Below are 22,445 nucleotides of genomic sequence, written 5' to 3'. Positions count from 1 at the left end.
AATATACAGGGTGTTCATTCCCATTATGCTCAGTCTATCTTCGCCTTTAAGATACAGTTATTTACTTTTTGGTACCTACTGCAGTTTTCTAGACACAACTAGGATGTGTTTTAATGTGTTTTCAGCTAAAGAAACTCATGAATATCCTTTAACAATTTTCAAAGAATTCATAACACATTCGACAACACTAGCTGAATCAATAGGTTGCATCATCGTTATAGGGTCGTCAGTGTTAAGACTTGTTGGACACGTGCCTCCACTCTTTCCTATAGTCAGCTAATCTTCGCATTTCCGTGAAACTTCCCACACCCTTAACTATTTATGAAGAGTAATCTAATCTAAGTCCATCTCTACTAATCACAATTTTTAAGAAATACATGTCAGTAAAACTGATCAGTTCATATTTTAAATCAATGATGAGTTTGGAATATTTCTTCATTAATGTGGTAGTACTGGCTTTCAAATCATCTTCTCCGAGATTCTTTGGCATCAAAAACCCGAAAACCAGTGATGAGAAATTCGGATCTTTTTGGAAAGTCGGGTCACGGGCTATGGATCATTTCAAAGATTCGGATCCTAACCCAGTTCTTGAATCCCAGTGAATCTAGTATCAAGATGGAGAGCTTAAAAGGGGTAGAGGTAGAACTAGATTAAATTACTATTCGCAAATAGTTAAGGATATGGGTTGTTCTAGTTTTAGGGAAATGCGAGTATTAGCTCAGGATAGGAAAGAGTGGTGGTGCGTCTCCAACCAGTCTTAGGACAGGCGACCTTATGATGATGACACAAAGATTTCGTTTTGTGCTATGTCGCTGGTCCCGCTCCTTACTTGCCTCAGATAACGACCTAACTATAAAAAAGAGTTTGAGAAAAAAAATACTTCATATTTTTTCAAATGCTTAATTATTGTAATTTGACATTCTATTTCATTTTACGCGAAAACAGTGCCCAAGATAAAATTACAAAATCTGTAATTAATTAATCTAATATCTACATCCTTTCTAAATTTAATGATTGATTTAAATATTATTATTTTCAAGTCTCTAAAGAGATGAATGTTAAATTCGCTTGAGCTTCGTGGTGGATTTTTGGCTTTCCTCTAAAATTTCGTCCCACCGTCAATGTGATTGCAAGAAACATTTGTAAAAAGGTAAAACTGTCTCAAAGAATACTTTCATTGGAGAACCAGCACAATTCCCTGCCGCATGGTTCAAAATCAAGTTTATTTAATGGTCAAGGCAGTAAAACAACGTGGAAATGATTTCGCATTTAAACTACCTGCTAAACGGCTAAACGGGGCCCTGCTGAGAGGATCTGAAGTCGGTAATGTCCCTTTTGAAACCTGTTAAATTCGCCACTAATAATATGAAATGAAACAAAAAACCATGTAAATAATAATAGTATAAATACTGAGAAGCAACAAATAGATCTATGCAAAAATAGAACGAATAACAGACACAATGAGGAGAAGAAGAGTGACGTTCTACGGGCACATTAAGAGAATGGATGAAGAAAAGCTGACGAAGAGAATATTCAACTATTTCGACAGAAATCCCAAGATACAGATGGCATGGATCAAAGAAGTCAGAAGAAACATGAAAGAAATGAAAATTTTTAGAGAGGATGTGGAGAGAAAACAAGAATTCAGAGAGAAAATTAGTAAATTCAAGGGTTTTCAAGAAAAGCCAANATTTAATGATTGATTTAAATATTATTATTTTCAAGTCTCTAAAGAGATGAATGTTAAATTCGCTTGAGCTTCGTGGTGGATTTTTGGCTTTCCTCTAAAATTTCGTCCCACCGTCAATGTGATTGCAAGAAACATTTGTAAAAAGGTAAAACTGTCTCAAAGAATACTTTCATTGGAGAACCAGCACAATTCCCTGCCGCATGGTTCAAAATCAAGTTTATTTAATGGTCAAGGCAGTAAAACAACGTGGAAATGATTTCGCATTTAAACTACCTGCTAAACGGCTAAACGGGGCCCTGCTGAGAGGATCTGAAGTCGGTAATGTCCCTTTTGAAACCTGTTAAATTCGCCACTAATAATATGAAATGAAACAAAAAACCATGTAAATAATAATAGTATAAATACTGAGAAGCAACAAATAGATCTATGCAAAAATAGAACGAATAACAGACACAATGAGGAGAAGAAGAGTGACGTTCTACGGGCACATTAAGAGAATGGATGAAGAAAAGCTGACGAAGAGAATATTCAACTATTTCGACAGAAATCCCAAGACACAGATGGCATGGATCAAGGAGGTCAGAAGAGACATGGAAGAAATGAAAATTGTTGGAGAGGATGTGGAGAGAAGACAAGAATTCAGAGAGAAAATTAGAAAATTCAAGGGTTTTCAAGAAAAGCCAAAAAAGAAGACTGAAATTAAGTGTTTTTCCGAAATCAGAAAGGTCCAAAACCTTATGTGTATTTGCTATTTTATTGTAGGAATTTCATATCAATACAGATGTATATTATTAATTATAAATTGGGAAGGTCGAATAAATCATTATATTTTTGTTTTCAAGCATTTCTTTTTAGTTATCTTCAACTCTGTTTTTCAGAAATAGTTCCTAGATTTCCATAAATGCTAAACGTTATTGGAAATATCAAAACCATAAATATTTATAAATGATAATAGTTATTAATGCATAGCAATATTAAATAACCTAATTAACATTTTTCCATGTTTGCGAATGTGTAAATTTTGTAATATAAGCAGTAAATTTAATTAAGTACTTTGTTTACGTTAATAAAGCTATAGAGCATATTTATCTGAAGTAGGCACTTTTAGAGCGGATGACAGGTATCTGTCACATGCTGAAAAGAAAATTATAAGAATATAAGCTTGTGATTACAGTCATAATTATTTGTTCATTCGAACAACTATATTTATTACTGTAGCAAATAAATACTTCAAAAAAGAAAATAGGTAAGTACTTCAAAGCAGGTGCAAATTCTCGGTAGTGATGGGCAAAACAAGACTGTCCCAGTCTTGGTCTTGCTCATTTAATCTGATACATACTGTTGGAACGAAAGGCATAGTTAAGATAAAACACATGTTTTGTTTACTATTTGTGTATAAAACAATATCCGGCCGACTGATTAGGAATTTTTTCTAGAACGTTTTCCTTAATGGTCAGTTCACGAGACTTGCGAATTCATACAAAACGGTTTGCACCTCCCAAGCACTTCACTCTATTCTTGTTCCTGTTTAAATGTACGGTAAAGGTCTAGATGATGGCCCCCACCCCTGAAAGGGGAGTCTAAAAAGGAGGTCTTCCCCACTACTGTACCATAGAAAGTTCGTGACGGTCACACCCCCATAAAAAGTTATGGGGGTTAGATGGGGTGGGGGCAGGGGGGATCGAATGAGGGTGGTCATCTGAGTAAAACCCCATAAAAATTTTGCGGCGATCTCACCCACATAAAAAGTTATGGGGGTTGAAAGTTGATTATTTTGACAGTTTTCATACACTATAATTCAAATAAAATTCAATAAAAAAAATATTTTCAAGCGGGTGGAGGTGGGGGATCGAAAGAGGGTGGTCACTTGAACAAAACCCGATAACCTAACCTAACCTACACTATTGATAAAGATATTTAAATAATGTTTTATATAACTTTCTCAATATTTTTATGCATTTTTCCATTAGTTTTACCTTTGAATATTGTTTAAGAATGACTATATAAATATTTACATGCCTAGAAATGTATAAAAATTGACATATTAACTTTCAACCCCTATAACTTTTTAAGGGGGTGAGACCGCCACGAACTTTCTATGGTGCAGTGGTGGTGGGGGGGGGGGCTCCTCTTTCGATCCCCCATCCTCACCCCCTCGGGGGTGGGGGCCATCATCTAGACCTTTACCAAATATACTTTAACTTGTTACGTTGAATTAATAAATTCATATTTTATTTCAGCAAAAGGGCTTATTATTAGAAAAGCTTTAACACATTTTTCTTTAACAATTCTTCTAAGCACCAAATTTGTCTATTTACCGACATAATAATTGTCTTAAATGCTGACATTTTCTGTCATACATCCGAGTTTGTCATGACTTTTAAAGAAAATAGTCCCGATAGTTGTGAGTTTTGAAAACTCGAGAACTTGCCCTTCCTCCAATGCATAAATTGACCTTTTAGCACACAAAATAGTACAAAATACTTTAAGAAATATCAAAAAACGAATTAGTTTGTCTCTGTGTTTCAACCTTGTTTTATCCAGACATAAGAACAAACTGTTCACACACACTGTTCACAAACAGTTATTATTATGGATGTGAGTTTTTCAGTTTCACTTTTAGGGAAATGTGAAGATTGTAGCTCAGTAAATAGAAGAGTAGAGGCGCGTGTTCAACCAGTTTCAGGACTCACGCCCCTATATTGATAAAACAACAATTCATCATGCAAAGTACGATAATCCACCATAAATCTTCCTGAACGTGCCTGTAATACACTGATGGTGAGTAAACAGTAATTTGTAATCTGATTTTTTAGGCGTTTGGATTAGGAATTTTGATACGTTACATCAGATGTAAGGAATAGTGCAGAAGTTTATAGTATAATTTGAGTAGTCTTCTTAATAATAACCGGGACATTCATTTGCTATGCTGTAGTCATGGATATTAGCTAGGTGCATATGTAATAAGCATGCATGTATTTATTACGCCTTTGAAAATTCAAAAAGTAAGTTATTCAGTGCACTTTCTGCTTTATCTCAATTTGATTATCAGTGGATATACTTACATACAATGTAAGTGATCATAAACACTTATTAAGTTTCTATATGTACACATACATATGTAGGTGCCTATTAAGATAACAATAACAGGAAATGACGTCGCATTAGTTAATTTTTGGAAAACATTGTAGTAGAAGTTGTAAAACGTCGCACATTCATAACGGTTTTGAAACAACAAAACAAAACCCAAATAAGAATTTTAAAGATTCATAGGTACAAAGCTCAAAATCGGTTATTAAAAATTATATTTTGAACAACAAAGTAATTTCGCATATTAATTGTGTAATAAACTGGTTGTTAGAGGATTCAGAGGTCAATAATGCTTTTGAATTTACTCAATGAATAGTAGTTAATGTAGTTACTAGTCCAATTTTCTACCTAGAGTATTGAGTGAGGTAGCGAATGCTAATATTATTTTGAATACATACTTGGATTTGAATTATTAAAAATGTAAAAATTAATTAATTAATTGAACAATTAGCTTAACATCCCATGCGTCAAAAATATTAACTAGAATTGTACAGACTAGGATGGAAAAAAGGTCGGAAGAATTATTAGGGGAAGATCAATTTAGGTTTAGAAGTAACAGAGAAACGCGGGAGACCATTCTAGCTTTGCGGATAACAATAGAGATAACGATAGAAGAAGGAAAGAGGGCGTACATAGGATTTGTAGATTTAGAAAAGGTTTTTGACAATGTTAAATAGGACAAGATGTTAAATATACTCAAAAATGTAGGGATGAGTTACAGAGATAGACGAGTGATACTTAGTTTGTATAAAGAGCAACAGGCAGTTATAGAGCTGGGGCTGCAATGTAGAGAAGTAAATATTAGGAGGGAAGTCAGATGAGGATGCACACTGTCACCGCTACTTTTTAATCTATACATCGAAGACGCGATCAATATAATTAATGACGGAACAACTCTAGGGATAAATATACAGGGGTAAAAGATTAGTATGCTTAGATTTGCAGATGATATAGCAGTATTAGCATCTAGCAAGGAGAAGTTAGAGATAGCTTAAAGAAATGGAAGCGGTACTGATGAAACAGTATTGTATGAAAATAAATAAAAGTAAAACAAAAATACTGGTATGCAAGGGAAGAAAAAATAGGGAAAGGGCGAATATAATGGTAGGAACCGAGGAATTAGAAGAAGTGGCTGATTTTCGCTATTTAGGAAGTCAGATAAATCAGAACAGAAGCAGCAGTAGGGATATAAAGCAAAAGGTGTCGAAGGGTCAAGTCGGCTTCAATAAAAATAAGTCACTTCTATGCTCACGAACGGTTAATTTAGAAATTCGAAGAAGATTGTTAAAGGTGTATGTTTGAAGCCCAGTGCTGTACGCGTGCGAAACATGGGCGAAGGGCACAGCGGGAAAAAAAGGTTAGTAGCGTTCGACATGTAGTGTTACAGGCGAATGACGAGGATACCGTGGATAAAGAAGGTTAGAAATGAAGAGGTATTAGAACGAATAGGAGAACAGAGGACTCTATGAAAGCCAGTAAGAAATAGGCGAGATGGATTGGTAGGACACCTTCTCAGGCACGAAGGTTTAGTCAGAGACATATTAGAGGCAAAAACGGGAGTTAAGAGGAGTAGAGGTAGACCGTGATGAAATTACTGTTCGTAAATAGGATGTGAGTTGTTCTAGTTTTGGGAAAATGCGAAGATTAGCTTAAGATAGGAAAGAATCTCGTTTTCTAAATTGGCATCGGTGAATGAACGCATTGTAAATTTCATCGTAAAAAAATGCTTCACAAAGATGTGGAACCAAATGCATCCAAAAACGAAACAGTTAACGACTGCCCAGTTTCAAGGATTAATTTTAGTTGAGCAACTTTCAGTTGCTCATTTCCAGCTACAAACATTGGACGAGACATCCAACAAAGCTATTTTTTAACAAATTTATTTCAGGGAATACAAAGAAACGAAAACGATTTCTTGCGAATTCAAACGTGTAAGCTTATTTATATTTTCAGAAACTGCATCTTGGTGGGTTATTTGTAAACAAGATAGCTTCAAATAAAAACTTTTAAACGTATCATAGACCTATATTGTTATTGGTAATAAGATGAGCCAATTCTTCTCGTCGCCCTCGCCCTTCTACGCGAATAGCATCTACATTTTCGTCCTCTATATGTCGCAAGTCCTGTTCTTCTTCTTCTTCATCTTCCTGAAAAGTTGCTTCTCGTTGCTTAGCTGTGTTGTGTAACTTTTGGAATACTGCATCCATACTTCAAAATAGTGTTTCCTGTCATTTTCATGGCTTCACACACTGCCTAATTCTTCCACATTCGAGAATCATGAACTGATCCAGGTCAACTTGCATTTATACTAAATACTGCTAAAACCTTTTCGATTTGCATATTCGTCTCCAAAATTGGGCTGGCTTTTCAATACGAATGTTCGTGCAATTAACAACCCCAATAGCTGTTGGGAAATTGAACCTGGTCAACCACTTCTCTTTGGCCTGCATGATTTAATTTTCTGTGTTTGGGAACCGGATCCATGCGCAGGCCTGTTGAATCCTTGTAAAATTCGTTCAAGCACCTCATGAAATATTCAAAACATTGTGAGCTGCAATTCCGCTCTGGAATCCAGGGTTTGCACAGTATAGCAGAAATATTTTCATTTCTTGCACACGTGTTTTGGGATACTCTCCAAGAAAGTGGTTCGTCAACTACACAACGTTCTCTCAAGTCTAAATAACGTTTCATAATCTGATTCTCGTGGTGTTTGTCTTAGTTTGTAGTATTTTCTTGTACGTAGGGTGTCCCAGTTATAATAATTAATATTTATACCACAGATTCCTACGGGCATTTGGAACATAAAATGTTCACTTTTGACTTTTGAAACAAAATAAAAAGTTATAAAATTATAACAGTTTTGATGCCGGCCCTGCACAATCGCAAATTAATTATGATTGCCAGCTGATCGTAGAAAAATTCACCTTCACTAGGTCGGAATCAGCTGCTTTTTGGGGTAATGTTATTGTTTATGTTTGGTATTAAGTTACGGATCAGCCGAAGAAAATGCACTCGCGTTAAGGTCCATTAGATGACTGAAACATGTTAGAAAAACTACGTACCTATCACAATCGAAAATCCCATGATCGTAAACTGAAGTGGACCTAATGTAGCCCATGACGTCGAGTATTATGTTATTTTAAATAGAAAAGAAATTTTAACAACTACGGAATAGTTAGAAGCGGTGCACAAACAACCCTCACCACCCAGCGTTTGGTAAAGGTTTGTAACATAACGTACTAGTGTACGAAAACAAATGTATGTGTTATGGTTGTAAAAGTTGAGACAAGATGCAGACCTACTTTGACCATTCACATGTGTTAAACGTTAGTTTTGCCTGGCAGGGCTCATTAACCCCACGTGGGGTAATACAAGGATGTGTCCAGAAGGACCAAGTTGGTTATTTTGTTTTCATTAAATGTAAAAAGCTAAATATTGATATAACCTCCTATAATTACACTACTGGAAGTGACTGGAATAAATCACATAATGTTGTAGTTTCTAACAGGTTGTTCAGTTCGCTTTGGATTGTTGTGGAATTTACTTGTTTGTTAGTGTTACTTTATTTATTTAGTGGTCATTTCATGATAGACTATTACAATAAGGACAATTAGTAGTGTGATAGTGCATTCTAGTAGGGTTCTTATTTAACAGTCAGTTGGTGGTGAGTTACATTACCAATGCCTATCGTATAATTCGAAATATTCCCGGTACCTGGGCCAAAATTCGCAGCAACTGGGTACGCCGCTGCCAGTGTTGCATTGAAGCGAATTTCAACATTTTTTATGAAAGGTACGCTTTTCTTTTTCACTTTTACCTTTTTTTTACAAGGTTGAAGTGCATTCGGCTTCTTCCCAATAAGTACTTGTTACATCCACACTAGATCAGCTTAGCGACGTTAGTCGCTTAGATCCAGGCCCGTAATGAAACAAATTGTACGTTCAAATTTACAAAGTTAATTTGTGAGCTCAATTGTCGCTGAATTGAAAAGTTGTATAACACTTTTTTGTTGTATTTTGTGTCAGGAAGTCATGGTTTTTTTTTAATTATTATAACTGGGACACCCTGTATATACAAGCCCTTTCAGATAAATTTTGACACATAAAAACAGTCCTACAAATACATAAATTTTTACGTTACTAGCTGTTTGATGCTTGGGTAGCTACTGGAAAGTTGAAAAGAACGAGAAAAGTCGTTGTGATCCTGGATTCGTTTTGTTATAAGTAAATCCTTCAGTTTTCGAGCAAATGCTTCTTTTTATAAATAGATTCGAATCAAGTTAAATCTTTTACTTTAAAGCAAACCCTCGAAGCAAAACCTTTTTCCATTTAATTCTTTTCCTTCATAATAATCGTCATTTTCCACTGCTGCTTTTTCGGGGAAATCTTCATCTTTAAGGTGCTTGGCTATGTGCTCTGCATACGTACTGCAAAACAGGAAATCGTCTCATATGCTGGCCGAAACAACGTTCAATAGTAACTCTTTCCGATTTCAATAGCTTCTTTCCATACCATTGGAAGGTCATCAGCCGATGTTCTTTTCCATAACCTCCATTAGCCAAAACAACAACAGTTTCTTTGTTGACCTGTTGTTCACTACAGAATTTTTCCATATTCTAGAATAATGGACGAAGCCAGGCCAGCTTGCATTAATACTTGTAAACATTTTAGATAAATCACAAGAAACTTGCACGTTTGCACTAGAATAGCCCTTCCTATTTATATATTCGTCGCCATGTTGCGTTGGTTTGGGAGTTCTCACGTGCGTGCAGTCCAGAACCTTAATGCTCGTAGGACCACTGAGTTTTAGCCTCTATATTTTTTTGGACGGTGAAAGAAAACCACCCACGAAAGAGCTTAGTGTAGTATTTTAGGTGCTATCTATTTCACTGTTCTGCTTACTGTAGTCTGATGAACATTTGTTTCTTCGGCAATACCAGACTGAAGTCCTGAATCTGCAATGTACCGAAAAAAAATTTGCATAGATTGCTTGGGTGTAAGAGTGCCACCCACCTCTTCTCTCTTCATTTTCTCCAAGAAAATACTGGTTTAACCACTGACTTTTCCGACGTTAGTTTACTAATTGCGCCATATTCGGCAGTGAGCTTGCTCCTGACCAGAACAAATTTATTTGAAGCAACGTCCTACTCAGAAGCATGTGTTCTAATGAGTAATGAGTAAAAGCATTTTCTCTAATCGTTATTCATACATATTAGAGGATTTGCTCAAAACATAGGAAGCAAAAGGCTATGCTCTCATTTATTCACACGGTACATTGGTTCTTGCTAAATTCCATGATTCTAGACCAACGTAAGGACGTACGCGAGTATCAAAATATTCGCCATAAACAACCGTATCTATTGATTGCATTGACTTTTTTCATAGTTAGTTCTATGTGATCGCAGATCTGAGTATTTGATATTAATTTCATCTTGATACCTCCACGCGTTCTTAAAAAAAATGGTCTTGACGGAGAAACAGACAAATAAGGATTCTTGTTTTTTCCTTTTGACGTATGGAACCCAAAAACGCATTTTTCACGATTTAGGCATCTAACATTGGTCAAATATATCAAATGATGATATTCAGAAGATAATTCGCTAACAAGAAACAAAAGTTTCAATATAGATAAAAAATCGCCCTGTGGGTCGCGCAATTTAACGTTTTGGCCAAGCCTGATCCACAATACCATCACAATTGTGTATGTATTTGTATAGGAATTCGTGTGAAACAATTTCTATACATGGAATATAGCACGCGTCGTATTTGCGACCCCGCTGTGCGTGTGCGCGCTTTACTCGCTGCAACTTTTACTCGTTGCCGTTGCCGAACCGCCTCCGCTAATCTGGCGCCTAGACAGGCTCGCGCGCGCTAGACGGAGAACTATCGTGTCAGAGTGAGAGAATAGAACGGCGACGACGGCCGGCACGGCATTAGCGAGAGCAGCTGCACGAGCTCGCCGTGCGGCACAGGTGGCCAAAGTGTGGGAACGAGCGAGCTTCTGCATTTCCCACGATATCAAGAGTGCGGCGACTGCAAACGCGCGCGCACGTCGCACCAATCTCCTATAAATACGCAGCAGAAACGCGGTACGCGTTAATTCTGTTGTCGTTCTCGTGCTGAACTGATCGTCGTCCTTAACTTTTCGCTCTGTCGTAAGCGTAACACGTATTGTGTAATATTTAATAAAAACAAGTGCTTCTCTTACTTGTTGATTGTTGTTCAATTCATCAAGTGTTTTCCTGTTAGTGATATTTACAAAAATGCTCGCTGTCGAAGAACCCCAACCAATTTCCCGTACTTATCAGTACCGGAAAGTAATGAAACCGATGTTGGAAAGGAAACGTCGGGCAAGGATAAATCGCTGCTTAGACGAGCTCAAAGAGTTAATGGTGTCCGCTCTCCAGAGTGAAGGAGAAAATGTTTCCAAATTGGAAAAGGCTGATATCCTGGAACTTACCGTTCGTCATCTTCATAAATTGCGACGCCAGCAACGTCTCGCCGCCAATCCAGTAATAGATGCTGACCGCTTCCGTGCTGGATTCACCCATTGTGCTAACGAAGTGTCCAGGTGCCTCGCTTCCATTCCTGGAGTCGATATTCAACTTGGTACGAAGTTAATGACACACTTGGGCCACCGTTTGAACGAAATGGACAAAGTTTCTCCATTGGTTATCCAGGTTGGTTCACCATATACTCCTCCAGGAAGTCCAGTACCAGAAGGAAGTGGATCCGCAGCGACGCCGGTGATTAGTTACGCTATGCCATTGACGCCAGCGTCGTCTACATCTTCCCGTCATGCTCCGTCGCCAAATCAACCTGTTGATTGTACAATTACGGGATTACTGAAAGTGGCTCAAAAACAAGAAGAGGTTTGGAGACCATGGTAAATTTTGCAATGAGTGTTTCCTGTAAGAAACTAATCACCGTCTTCCATTGCGCGAAAAGTGCCTTATTTTAATTGTAAAGTAAATGATGAAAACATTCTCACAATGTCTTTCTATATTAATTTTTAAGTATAAGTGTTTTGCTCAATTGCTTTATGTAATAAGTAAGTTAAGTAGATACACGGTTATTGGACTCTTTAAAACGCAAAATACAAAAGTTTCGACTTCTGTTAGAATCATTACGTAAAGTGGTTTTAAGTATTATTTAGCGTAAGTACAATATTGCAATCGTCTCCATTGATGTATTATGCGTTTTTTAGAGTAGATATTGATCTCTTTATGTAGAAAAAAGCTTTAATTCGTACCAGAACATTTGTTCTAATGATTAAAGCCAATAATAATGAACCTGTGATTTTAAAACTGCAATTTGTAAAAAAAATTGAAATAAGATTAGTGTGATGAATGTGAAAAGTGTGATGCTTTGTTGGATGATCGAAAAAAATTAGGTCGATTATATTGTAAATTGTATTTATAAGAATTCTGTGATATGAAGTTTATACTCCATCATGTTCAATGACAATAATAAATTGTTTATTTAAAACATAACTTGATCTTTTATTTACACAGGATTTGTGTGATAAGGTACTTCCTAGAAGTCACGTCGTTTATAAAGATGATCAAAAAATGATAAACCTAAATAAGTAAATAAATAATAAACTGATAAAAGTAAAAGAAAAATACCCCGATAGATATTTAATAATTATTTATTACAAGTTTATGAAACAAGTATAGTAATAATAAAATTTCAAAATCAAGATTCAGGGCATGACAAACACGTTATGAAGTTAGCTGGTATGTATTTCCATTAAAAAGTAAAAAAAAATCGTTTTCCGGTACAGTGGAGTGTAAGTTACCATATTATTTTCAAAGTTGCGCTGCTGTACTGCTATTATGAATAAAAATATATTCTTCAATAGAACCATTAGTTTGATATTTATATATTAGTAATTCGAAACTAATAATAAAATGAAACATAAAACTCTTCGTTTAATTTACGCTTTAACGGTTTGAAAATAATGGTAAAAGTTTTTATCCAAACTTGTTCATATCGCCATCTGTTAGTTAATGGAAGAAACAAGCGATTCTGCTTTTAATCCAGAAAATTCATTTTCAATACGAAACTCGTTTAAACGAATATAAATATGGTGTATAATTATTGTCTTGCAAAAACTATATGTAATTTATGGAAAAATAATAAAAAATTAAATTTAAAGTTAAGCAGCTTGCTTACATGAAAAGAAAACTGTAGCGGTTATTACTAATAGGCATTATTGTACAGAACCATACCAATAGGCGTCTCTACAAACAAGAAAAATATTAAAATACTTCTTACATATAAAACAATAATATTCCTAATGATACTAAATTATTATTATTCATTATGATAACAATTTCAGTACTATGATAAGTCCTATTTATTTATTCGAGTAATTTTTTGATTAGATTTTTATTTTTAAAGCTACTGACCAATATTCTCATATTTCCGTATTTGCTGTTAGTTCGTGTAATAGTTTAGTAAAAATAGAAATGTCAGTAAATTTAGGTTTCTTAAATTTAAATTCAAATTTCAATGCATCTGAAGGCCTTGCAAAGCGAAACAGTTGTGGTATCATACGGGTATACTCATCAGAGATGTGCAAAAATTTTTTTAATAGTATCTAAATACAAATGCAAATACTTTTTTGATTTGTTATTTGAAATGTAAAATACAAAATAGTAGACTATATCACCAGCTGCGACGATTGAGTATGATTCATATTTATCTCTTTGAAGTTATTGAGGTGTAGTTTTTCTATATTTATGTTGTAGTTTCTTCAGTTCGGCAACAAATAATTCTTCTATATCCTTTCTTATTTGCCTTTGTCACCCGTTTTAATTGGAAAAAAGATATTTTTTATTTTGTATTTGCATTTTAAATGCATGTATTTCAAATAAATCATATTTAGATGTTACTATCTAGGTTTTCATGGCGGCAGTTAACAAATTATATTTGCTATATTATTTACTGTTAGTTATATTTATCTTCAAAATATTCAAAAACTTGCTGTCGACTTCTGTTTAGAAGTATCTTGCTTTTGTTATTTTCAATCGATTTGTCCTCAAGACAAGGCTTAAATTGCATTAGTACAATTAATGTTATTAGAGTGTATTTGTATCCGGCCGTATTTCTCAGTTTCAACCAAAAAACAATAAAAATTAGANAGTTTCTTTAGGTTTGGGTTCATCTAATAAGTAAAGTTTTCTGAATCGTTTTTAAAGAATTTTGGATTTTAGACATTTATTAGCACACCACCGTAGTTTTTAGTTTTACACAGCTGGCGTATATCAATTCGATATTGTTTTGCGGGCTGTTTTGTCGTAAGTGGTGAATTGGCAGGTGCTGGTATCAATTTGGAACTTCAAAATTCCATGGACCATGGCAGTGAACTCACAAAACAATATCGGACAATATATTTTAGATTATCCATTTCCAACTAGTTTAGAATTATTTGGGCTGTCTTAGTTAAAGAACTAGAAGGCATTTATGAAATGAAATGATGAAAATATTTTAAGTAAAATAATTTCTCAAAAAAGAGTTAAAATGCAAGATAAAAATAGGTATTTTTTATTTTATATTTGCATTTTAAATGCAAGTATATCAAATAAATCAAATCTCTGGTGTACGTATTTACAAAACTGCTTCAAGATATAGAATTTTAGTATTTATTAAAGGTAAAGGGAAAGAAATCCAAAACTTTAATTTTTACTGTTCTAAAATAACTTTTAATGCCTTGCTCAAGATGGGTATTTGGAACTTATTTATTTGATAAATTATCAAGTATTTGTATTTCCTAAATATTGTGTTCAGTTATATTTTTCTTACATACGCTTACCTCACAACATACCGGAAATTTATTACAATCATAAACGGACAATGTTGAGGATCTCGTCGTTAATCTACGAAAAAATCGAAAATCGGATTCGGTAATTGCTTAATTGACTTGCTTAAGTAACGGTAATTTCGCTTTAATGCACTGTAAGGAAAACAAAGTTCGTTTTTTTGAATGCTTAATGTTTAGATACAATTCATTATGTTACGTTGCGATTATTTTCTTTGACTTGTTCAAGAATATATATAGGGTGGTTCAGAAAGTACGTAAATACTCGTTTTGATCTAACGATAAGTTTAATGGAAAAATTTTTCAAACAGAACTTATATATACAATATACAAAATCGACTAGAAAAAAAGAATACACCTTCATATTCAAGCAATTGTAGGGGTGAAAAATGCTTTATTTAAGATATGTATACTCACAGCGACGTTTTCGCTTTATGGTGTTATTATCTTATCTTACTTATTACGGATAACGAGTTTTACTGTGTATTTCCAACTCATAATTATTGTAGGTGGCTGTTTTACGTAGAGTCTATTAAAAGTAGATACCATTTATATTTGGGGTCATCTATAAAATACGTCACTCAGAATTTCATTTTTTTAGACCACTCTCTCCCCCTTCGTCACGCTAATTCACACTTTTAACGACTCCCTGGCACATATTACGTCACAAGAACTGGTTCAGCCCCACTACCCTATATACGATTTCTTATGATTAAAAACAGCAATGATGATTACTTACAGTCGTAATAAAAATTTTAAAAATTGATAAGATAAGAAAAACGTTAAGCTAAAATTGTTGAACTACAAACGTCACATTTCCGCACACCCCCTCCATCCTTGTCCTATTTCGTTACGCTAAGGAATACGCCTCGCTTCCCCTAATTTGCGAACGTAATTTAATAACGACCCCTTAACAGAAATTAAAGTAGTTTAAAGAAAATAAAAGTCTCACCTGTAGCTGTATCTCTTTTTCATTTTTCATTACAATGTTTCATTATTTATCTATTTGGACGTAATAAACGTTTTAAATAAAGTCATGTAAGTATTTATGTCGATTACATACGTAAGACGCTTACCTTCTAGTTAATGGAACGACTTCGAAAACTTGGAAACAACCTTTTTTTTAGCTTGGGACTGTAGGGGAGGCACAAGTATGATAGTTCCAGCGTCGACCCAGAAGAGCAATTGCTCTAGGTGCCAGGTAGCAAGGTACGCCAAAAAGTCAAATGCGAAAAAACATTTTAAGCAAAAAAAAACAACGTGTAATTATACAACACGCTACTGAAGTGAAACTTTTTCAAACACACAAACATAACGGGATAGGGGTTAAGGAATTGGTTTAATGGTATTATGTGTACACTATACTTCGCACCGGTGCAGTGCTGATAGTAAATATACTATAGAATGTCTTTATTTATACCTCATCCTTTTTTTTGAGGGAAAGGCTCTTGCAACAGAATGCCGCCGAATGGTTGAATAATTGAACACAATTAGACTTCATCAAACACACAAACATACCGGGATAGGGGTTAAGGAATTGGTTTAATGGTATTATTTGTACACTATGCTTCGCACGGGTGCAGTGCTGATAGTAAATATACTTACTATAGAATGTCTTTATATACAACAATCACAGCTTTTTTGTCATTAGACAATACAAACCGGCCGGTACCGCCGCAACCGCTATGTCCCTGCATTTTAAGTCTGTAATATCTTCGAAAATATTCATTTAAATTACATGCTGTAAAGGGCCATATTGATCTATATTAAATGCACAATGTATTTAAAAGTACTTAATTGGATAAGAATTAATGCTGTATTGCTTAAAATCGCTTAGCAAATAAGCCATTATTTCTCGTAAAAGTAAAGGATAGAAAATGGTTATTGTGGGTTATCCCTAAGAGATAGACATGCCATCCCGGACTTTTTTGTAGATCTTTTTAAGGTGTACAATACTGTAGTACATTATTTTGATCTATCTCCTAGGGTTCAGCAAGCGTTTGCAATGTAAGCGCAAAAAAATGTGTTTATTTACGACATCACATTACAAACCTCTAAAATTATCAGTGTTTCTCTACTATATTATGCATGTATTATACATATACACCTTCCTCTTGAATTACTCTATCTATTAAAAAAAAACCGCATTAAAATCCGTAGCGTAGTTTTAAAGATCTAAGCATACATAGGGACAGATAGCGGGGGAAATGCGTTGCATGATTTCGTTACATAGCAACTCGCATGAAACGAACTTACCCTACCGTGCGTAAAGAAGATTCACTAAAATTTTGTTGACACCTTTTGAAAGACGCGAGGTAGTGTTGCTAGGTCAGTTTGCTGAAAATCCGTAGGGAGACGATGAAAAATCTGTAGATTTCCGTCGATTGTATCCAGAAAAAAAAAACTTAAAAGAATTTTTAGTGTTTCATTCCCACTAGCCACTAATGCTGATAGGCGCACAGTCCCTCCGGACTACGCCGGAAGGACCTTCTCTTCATCATCGTTTCAGGAATTATGGGAATGGTGGGTGGTGGTTCGGGTGAGAAAAATGAGTCGGATGAAATAAAGACAGAAGAGAATGAAAGATTATCTGTGGAATATTACTGCCCTAGGTGATCCAAGGAAACCACAGAAAAACATGGACCAAGGCAGACGGACCCGGAATCGAACCGGCATCCTCCCGAATGCTCAGCAATGGACTAAACCTCTAAACCATGTCGCTCGGTGCATCTAGATTTTTTTTTTTATGTTTTCTTGGAAGAGGGGAAATCTTCAAAAGACACCCAGCCGTCCGTACGACTGGGTAGTGTCGGATTCTCGAGAAAGAAATCTACCGACTAAAACCCCTCTACCTCAGGCCGTTCTAGGACCAACTAGGGTCCTCTTCAGCTGGTGCATCTAGATAAACCCATAGATTTACGAGCTCTTCAAATACTAAGTCTGATTGTATCAAAAGCTACATCTACCTATTCGAAGCGGTTAGATTAGCCTGGAACCTAATCCATAAGACTCATTTCTTGATAAATTACATGGGTAACAACTCTTTTGTGCACATCTGAAATCAGAGATTCATGTTTGAAATAAGAATCGAATAGATTGGATTGAACCGGGCGTTTTATATTTTGATGACTGGATACAATCACTAGAGGTAATCAAACTCGCACACTTTTTTTTAACGTTACCAACCCTAATCAAAGGTTACGGAATGAATAGTTCAAAATGTATTCATTCAATTAGGAAATGTCATGTAGTGAAATATCATCACAAACCTAATAAGTTGTTTATTTCTTTACTTGGACGTAGGTATGTCTCAGTGAAGAAACTCACCAAAAAAATAAAATATTAAACAGTTGGGCGGTGACTACCATAGAGAGTGCGTGATAAACCCGCTGGCGATGGTTCCAGGAGGAGCCAAATTACGTATGCAGTATTAACCAAAGGAAGAATTCACAGTAATATTTTAAGGCCAAGGCCGGATTTATATTGCAGATGTCCCCTCGAACTTTATCCTCCAATACTTTTCGAAATATTAGCACGAATGTAATAGCTGTTGAAATATTCTGCAGTTACCTTGAAACGTAGAGATGGTTTTTATATGTTTTTAATCTCTCGTCCTTTTTAGACTTCCACCCCCCCCCTCCAATATCTGCTGAGTTGAATTCTTCAACTTGTGTTATTAATTAGGAAATACTTATCTATGTATACTTTTTACGAGATAAACTCAAAATGGTTGTAGAACGTTTAAATTCAATATCAAACATTCTTACAATACTTTTAGACAAAAAGGATATTACAAAGGAAAATATTGAAAAATTGATTCTGCTGTATCCACCTGACCACATGCCCAAGTTCTAACAGCTTCTTATACAGTTACAGATTACTAGATACACACATGTGCATCTATGCAAGGCATCATAAAGTTAGCTGCTAAATATGAAATAGCTTAGCTTAAAATAGTTAAAATTTCGACCAGGTCCATCATTAAAGAAAAAAGACATGTTGCTCTAACGATGATAAAAGTGAAAAAGACCTTTGCAATGCTGTTGACCTAAACATTATGGTCAATTTATGGACGAAGCTTAAACACAGCTAAAGTCCACAGGGTTCTAGTGTCCAGGCCCCTCTTTTCCATTGGGCATTCTGAGCAAGTTCTGCCTATTCCTCATTTTCTATCGAAATGACCCCTATCTCGTTCCTTATATTATTACTACTGTACCCTACTTCTCTAAAATTCCTTTTAATTATAAGTCCCATCCGTATACCTACTTGAAACTTTTCTTCTACTTCTTTACACCTTATATCAATCCACTGTTTCTTTACTGATCTACACTTTCTAATTATTGTTACAGTGTAATTTCAATTGTATTTATTAGGATTAGGGATAAATATGCAATATTAAGCATGGTGTAATTTTTAATATTTATATAAGTTACTGCATTGGCTGCTATAGTGTATAAATGTACATTATTACAAATATCACCCTGTTGGGGCCTCTCAAAACATTTGGTCCCAATAGACAAATTCTACGAAGGCTTCGTCGGTCAGCTACCCTTATTTAATTGCACTACGCTGTAATGTTGTCTATGTATTTTTGGGTCTTTTCCTATACTTTTCTATAGCTTTGTTCTCGCAGGTACTGGTGGTGGTAATATTATAGGTTTGATTTTATTCCATTTTAGTAGTAGTTGAGTTCAGTTCAAAAGGTTAAGTTTTGTCTTTCAGCTTAACCAGATCTATTTTTTGTCGCTAATTTTGTCTTCCGTTTTTACATTGTCTTCATGTTCTGAATATGTTTAAGTGTTGTAAATAAAGTGTGTACATAGTTTTGTTTTACATTGGAATTTTATTCACTTTCGTCATTTATCCAAAAACATTCTGAGAAAATACTGCTCGTGGAAACACGGCAAACAATTATTTCCCACTTTATCGCCTTATATCGTTTTTTGCCCTTCTTCGTCTGTCCTGGTTTTGTATTTCCGCCTCTCTTGTATTAATCCTACAATCCCGTTTGTTATTCAGGGTTTCCTACTTTCCTTTTGTTTAAAACCTAATACATCTGTAGTTGCTGACTTTAGCACGTTTTAATGCAGTTCCATTCTTCCTCAATGTCCCTCTCATTCGTTTCTCCCGCGTCCTTTAGTATTTCGTCTGTCCTTATATCTAGCCTATCCCGCGTTTCGCTACATTTTAGCTTTTCTAAGTCAAGACGTCTCCTACCTTCCCTCTTTTTCAGCATTTTCTATTTAAGATTGGTTTTCATAACTACTAGGTTATGATCGCAAAATTCTATCAGCCAACTCTCCTATCTATCATTTTTATTGCCTAATCCAAAAGAACCTGCTATTGCATCCACTTTACCTTTACCTATTACTGAGTTGAAGTCTCCTGCAACTAGTAGGTTTTCCTGCCCATTTGCTAAAGGTAACACGTCTTCTATACCTGCATATACCATTTTTATGTCTTCATCACTGTAAGATGATGTAGGCATGTAGACCTGCACTAACACTGTAATTCCTACCCCCGAATTACCTTCCACCGATCCTGTATGTATTATTCTAAAGTCTCCACTCCAGAAGTCTCCAACTTCGGGCCAACGGACTTCACTAATACCTACTTTATCTAATTCTAATCTATTCATTTGTACTTTTAAATTTTCCAATTTCCTTACTTGCCTCATTGTCCTAACATTCCACGCTCTGACTCTTGAAATATTGTACTACTATTGCACTTATTGATAACATCCCCCCAGTTAGTCCCCGCCCAGACATCCGAATGTGGGACTAGTTTACGTCCGGGGTGCTTTTTTCCAGAGGAAACCATCCGTGAATTTTACTTGTGATACCATAATGTGGTGTTTTTCCTTTGCCTTCCACATAGTAGTATTGTGCATCAGAGTGCCATGCCGATCCTTGTGATATCTGCCACCCTGTGTACTGAAAGGGCTGCTGCCCTCTTTCAGGGACTTGTCTTAGTCTGGCTTCTCTTTAAGAACCCTCCCATCATGGTTGAACCTACGGTACGACTCCCTAAATCATCGAAACTCGCAAGCCGATCCACCCGCTCTAGTTTGTACAAGAGTTTCGTCAAGGTTCAAGTCCCGTCGGATCAGTACTATCGACTACCGGAGAAGTTTTAGTGTTGACTTAAAATTAATCTGGAATTTGGACCTGTTTGGTGGGATGTAACATCGAATAGAACAGTCCGCAAAAATTTTGCAGATATTACTTTTACTTAGTTTTAATGTAAACATTATTGGCGTAATTTGTTAATTAAGTTAGCATGCAGTAAATAAATCAACTACTGTAATATATTGAACAGGGGGTGTTTTTGTATAAATTTCGTTGAAAATTCAATTAGAAGATGGATATTTAATTTTGTCAATCCTTCAGGGAGAGGGTGTGTATTCAGGGACCCTGTGTTTTTATATAACGATCCGACTTATCTTTCACTATTGGCAAAGTCTGTCATGAAAAAAATTAATTTTTATTAACCTGCCACATTGCGTGCTTTAACAATTTTATTAGCCAAATTAATATTAAAAACATCAGTTACTCAAACATTTTGCTCAGATATTAAACGAAATTCGTTGAAATAGGTTGATACCCGTAACAAGTACTGGTTTTAAACTTACGAATTTTATTAACAAAAAAGGGAAATGGTTAATCCATCCGATAACCAAGATGGAAAATTTCCCGTGGACCCCATTAAACCCAGAAAGAAATATCCAAGTTTCTTCAGAAATGTGATCCAGTATATTTACGAATACAGCGAGAATTCAACAGTTCATGGTGTGAAGTATATAGGAGAAAAGAAACGAACTGCTACTGAAAGGTAAAGTGATTTATTTTACTATTGGCAACTTGTATAATACAATTTTTTGGAAATAATTGTAAGTAAATTTTCCTTATGAGTTTTGTTCAATGTAATCAAAAGCAGGCGCGAACGCAAGGGAGGGTTTTTGGGATTCTAACACCCTCCTCCCCGAAATGTATGAGAAAGTTGCAAATTTTTTACATTTTATTGATAGAATGAGTCTAAATTGTTATATGCTACAAGAGAGAAAACATCTGTTGAAAGTGCTATGTAAAATTCATACCTGCTTGACTAATTCATCAACTTAAAATTGAAAATAACCGTAAAATACATAAAGACACTTTTCCGGTGTTTACATTTGTAACCAGGAGTAATAAAACAGATTGCTGAACAATGTACTTTTATTTTGTAACAATATTATTTCAAACCAAAATTAAAGGAATAAGATGCTGCATTTGATTTTCTTCTTGTTGTTTCAAATAAAGTTGAACCTGGATAAGTGAGAGCTCAAGGGACCGCGATCTGTTTCTCTCTTGTAGAGGTTTCTCACTAACCCGAGTTTCTAGCTTACAGAGTTACAGGAGGACTGCGTCTCACTTATAGAGCTCTATAAAAATGCGGTTCGACAACACATTGAGTTTTCGTTTAGACATTATGAGGAAGTACAAGACCTTTCTTCGCAACTGCTTTTATGAACTGACTGTAATAAGATTGATAAACAAGTCGGTACGCACATTTGGCTATAATAAAATAATAAAGACTTACTCGGTCATTCGCAGATTTGGTCATTCGAATGAAATAAGAGTCTCTTGAAATTCAAGAACGAGTCATAAAATAGCAAATGTAAACTGTCGCTTATAGAGGTATAGACAAGTAGCAATCTCACTTAAAGAGGTTCACGCATGAAAAATGACTGTCACTTATACAGGTTTTATGTTTCTCACTTATAGAGGTTTTAGAAGGGCAAAATGACGGGACTTGGCAAATACTCTCATTAATAGAGTTTCCTCGCTTACCCAGTTCTCAC

At 35.3% G+C, this 22,445-nt stretch overlaps 2 protein-coding genes across 3 annotated transcripts in view; both read left to right on the top strand.

Annotated features, from left to right (window-relative positions):
• Positions 1-2,859: 2,859 nt before the first annotated feature.
• Positions 2,860-22,445, top strand: part of LOC108744142 (pickpocket protein 28) — a 37,903-nt gene continuing 18,317 nt past the window's right edge. Inside the window, exons 1-3 of one of the 2 annotated variants that reach the window (XM_025973802.1) lie at positions 2,860-2,936; positions 4,314-4,471; positions 21,201-21,436. In XM_025973802.1, coding sequence (XP_025829587.1) covers positions 21,261-21,436 — 176 coding nt within the window. In that variant the 5' untranslated portion in view covers positions 2,860-2,936; positions 4,314-4,471; positions 21,201-21,260. Of the gene's footprint in view, positions 2,937-4,148; positions 4,472-21,200; positions 21,437-22,445 lie in introns of those variants that run through there. The other variant, XM_018479765.1, reaches the window with a different exon arrangement.
• Positions 10,732-11,766, top strand: LOC108744143 (enhancer of split mgamma protein). The gene has a single exon (XM_018479766.1). The coding sequence runs from the start codon at positions 11,043-11,045 to the stop codon at positions 11,667-11,669; it is 627 nt and encodes a 208-aa protein (XP_018335268.1). The 5' UTR covers positions 10,732-11,042; the 3' UTR covers positions 11,670-11,766.

This window comes from Agrilus planipennis, unplaced genomic scaffold, assembly GCF_000699045.2.
Source record: "Agrilus planipennis isolate EAB-ADULT unplaced genomic scaffold, Apla_2.0 scaffold18, whole genome shotgun sequence".
In the NCBI taxonomy this organism is placed as follows: domain Eukaryota; kingdom Metazoa; phylum Arthropoda; class Insecta; order Coleoptera; family Buprestidae; genus Agrilus; species Agrilus planipennis.
Note: the sequence above shows the minus strand (reverse complement) of the source record. Positions and strands in the feature narration are given on the sequence as shown.

Bases quoted from the DNA above. Each gene is read 5' to 3' on its own strand.
- LOC108744143 (XM_018479766.1), top strand. From the start codon at position 11,043: ATGCTCGCTGTCGAAGAACCCCAACCAATTTCCCGTACTTATCAGTAC.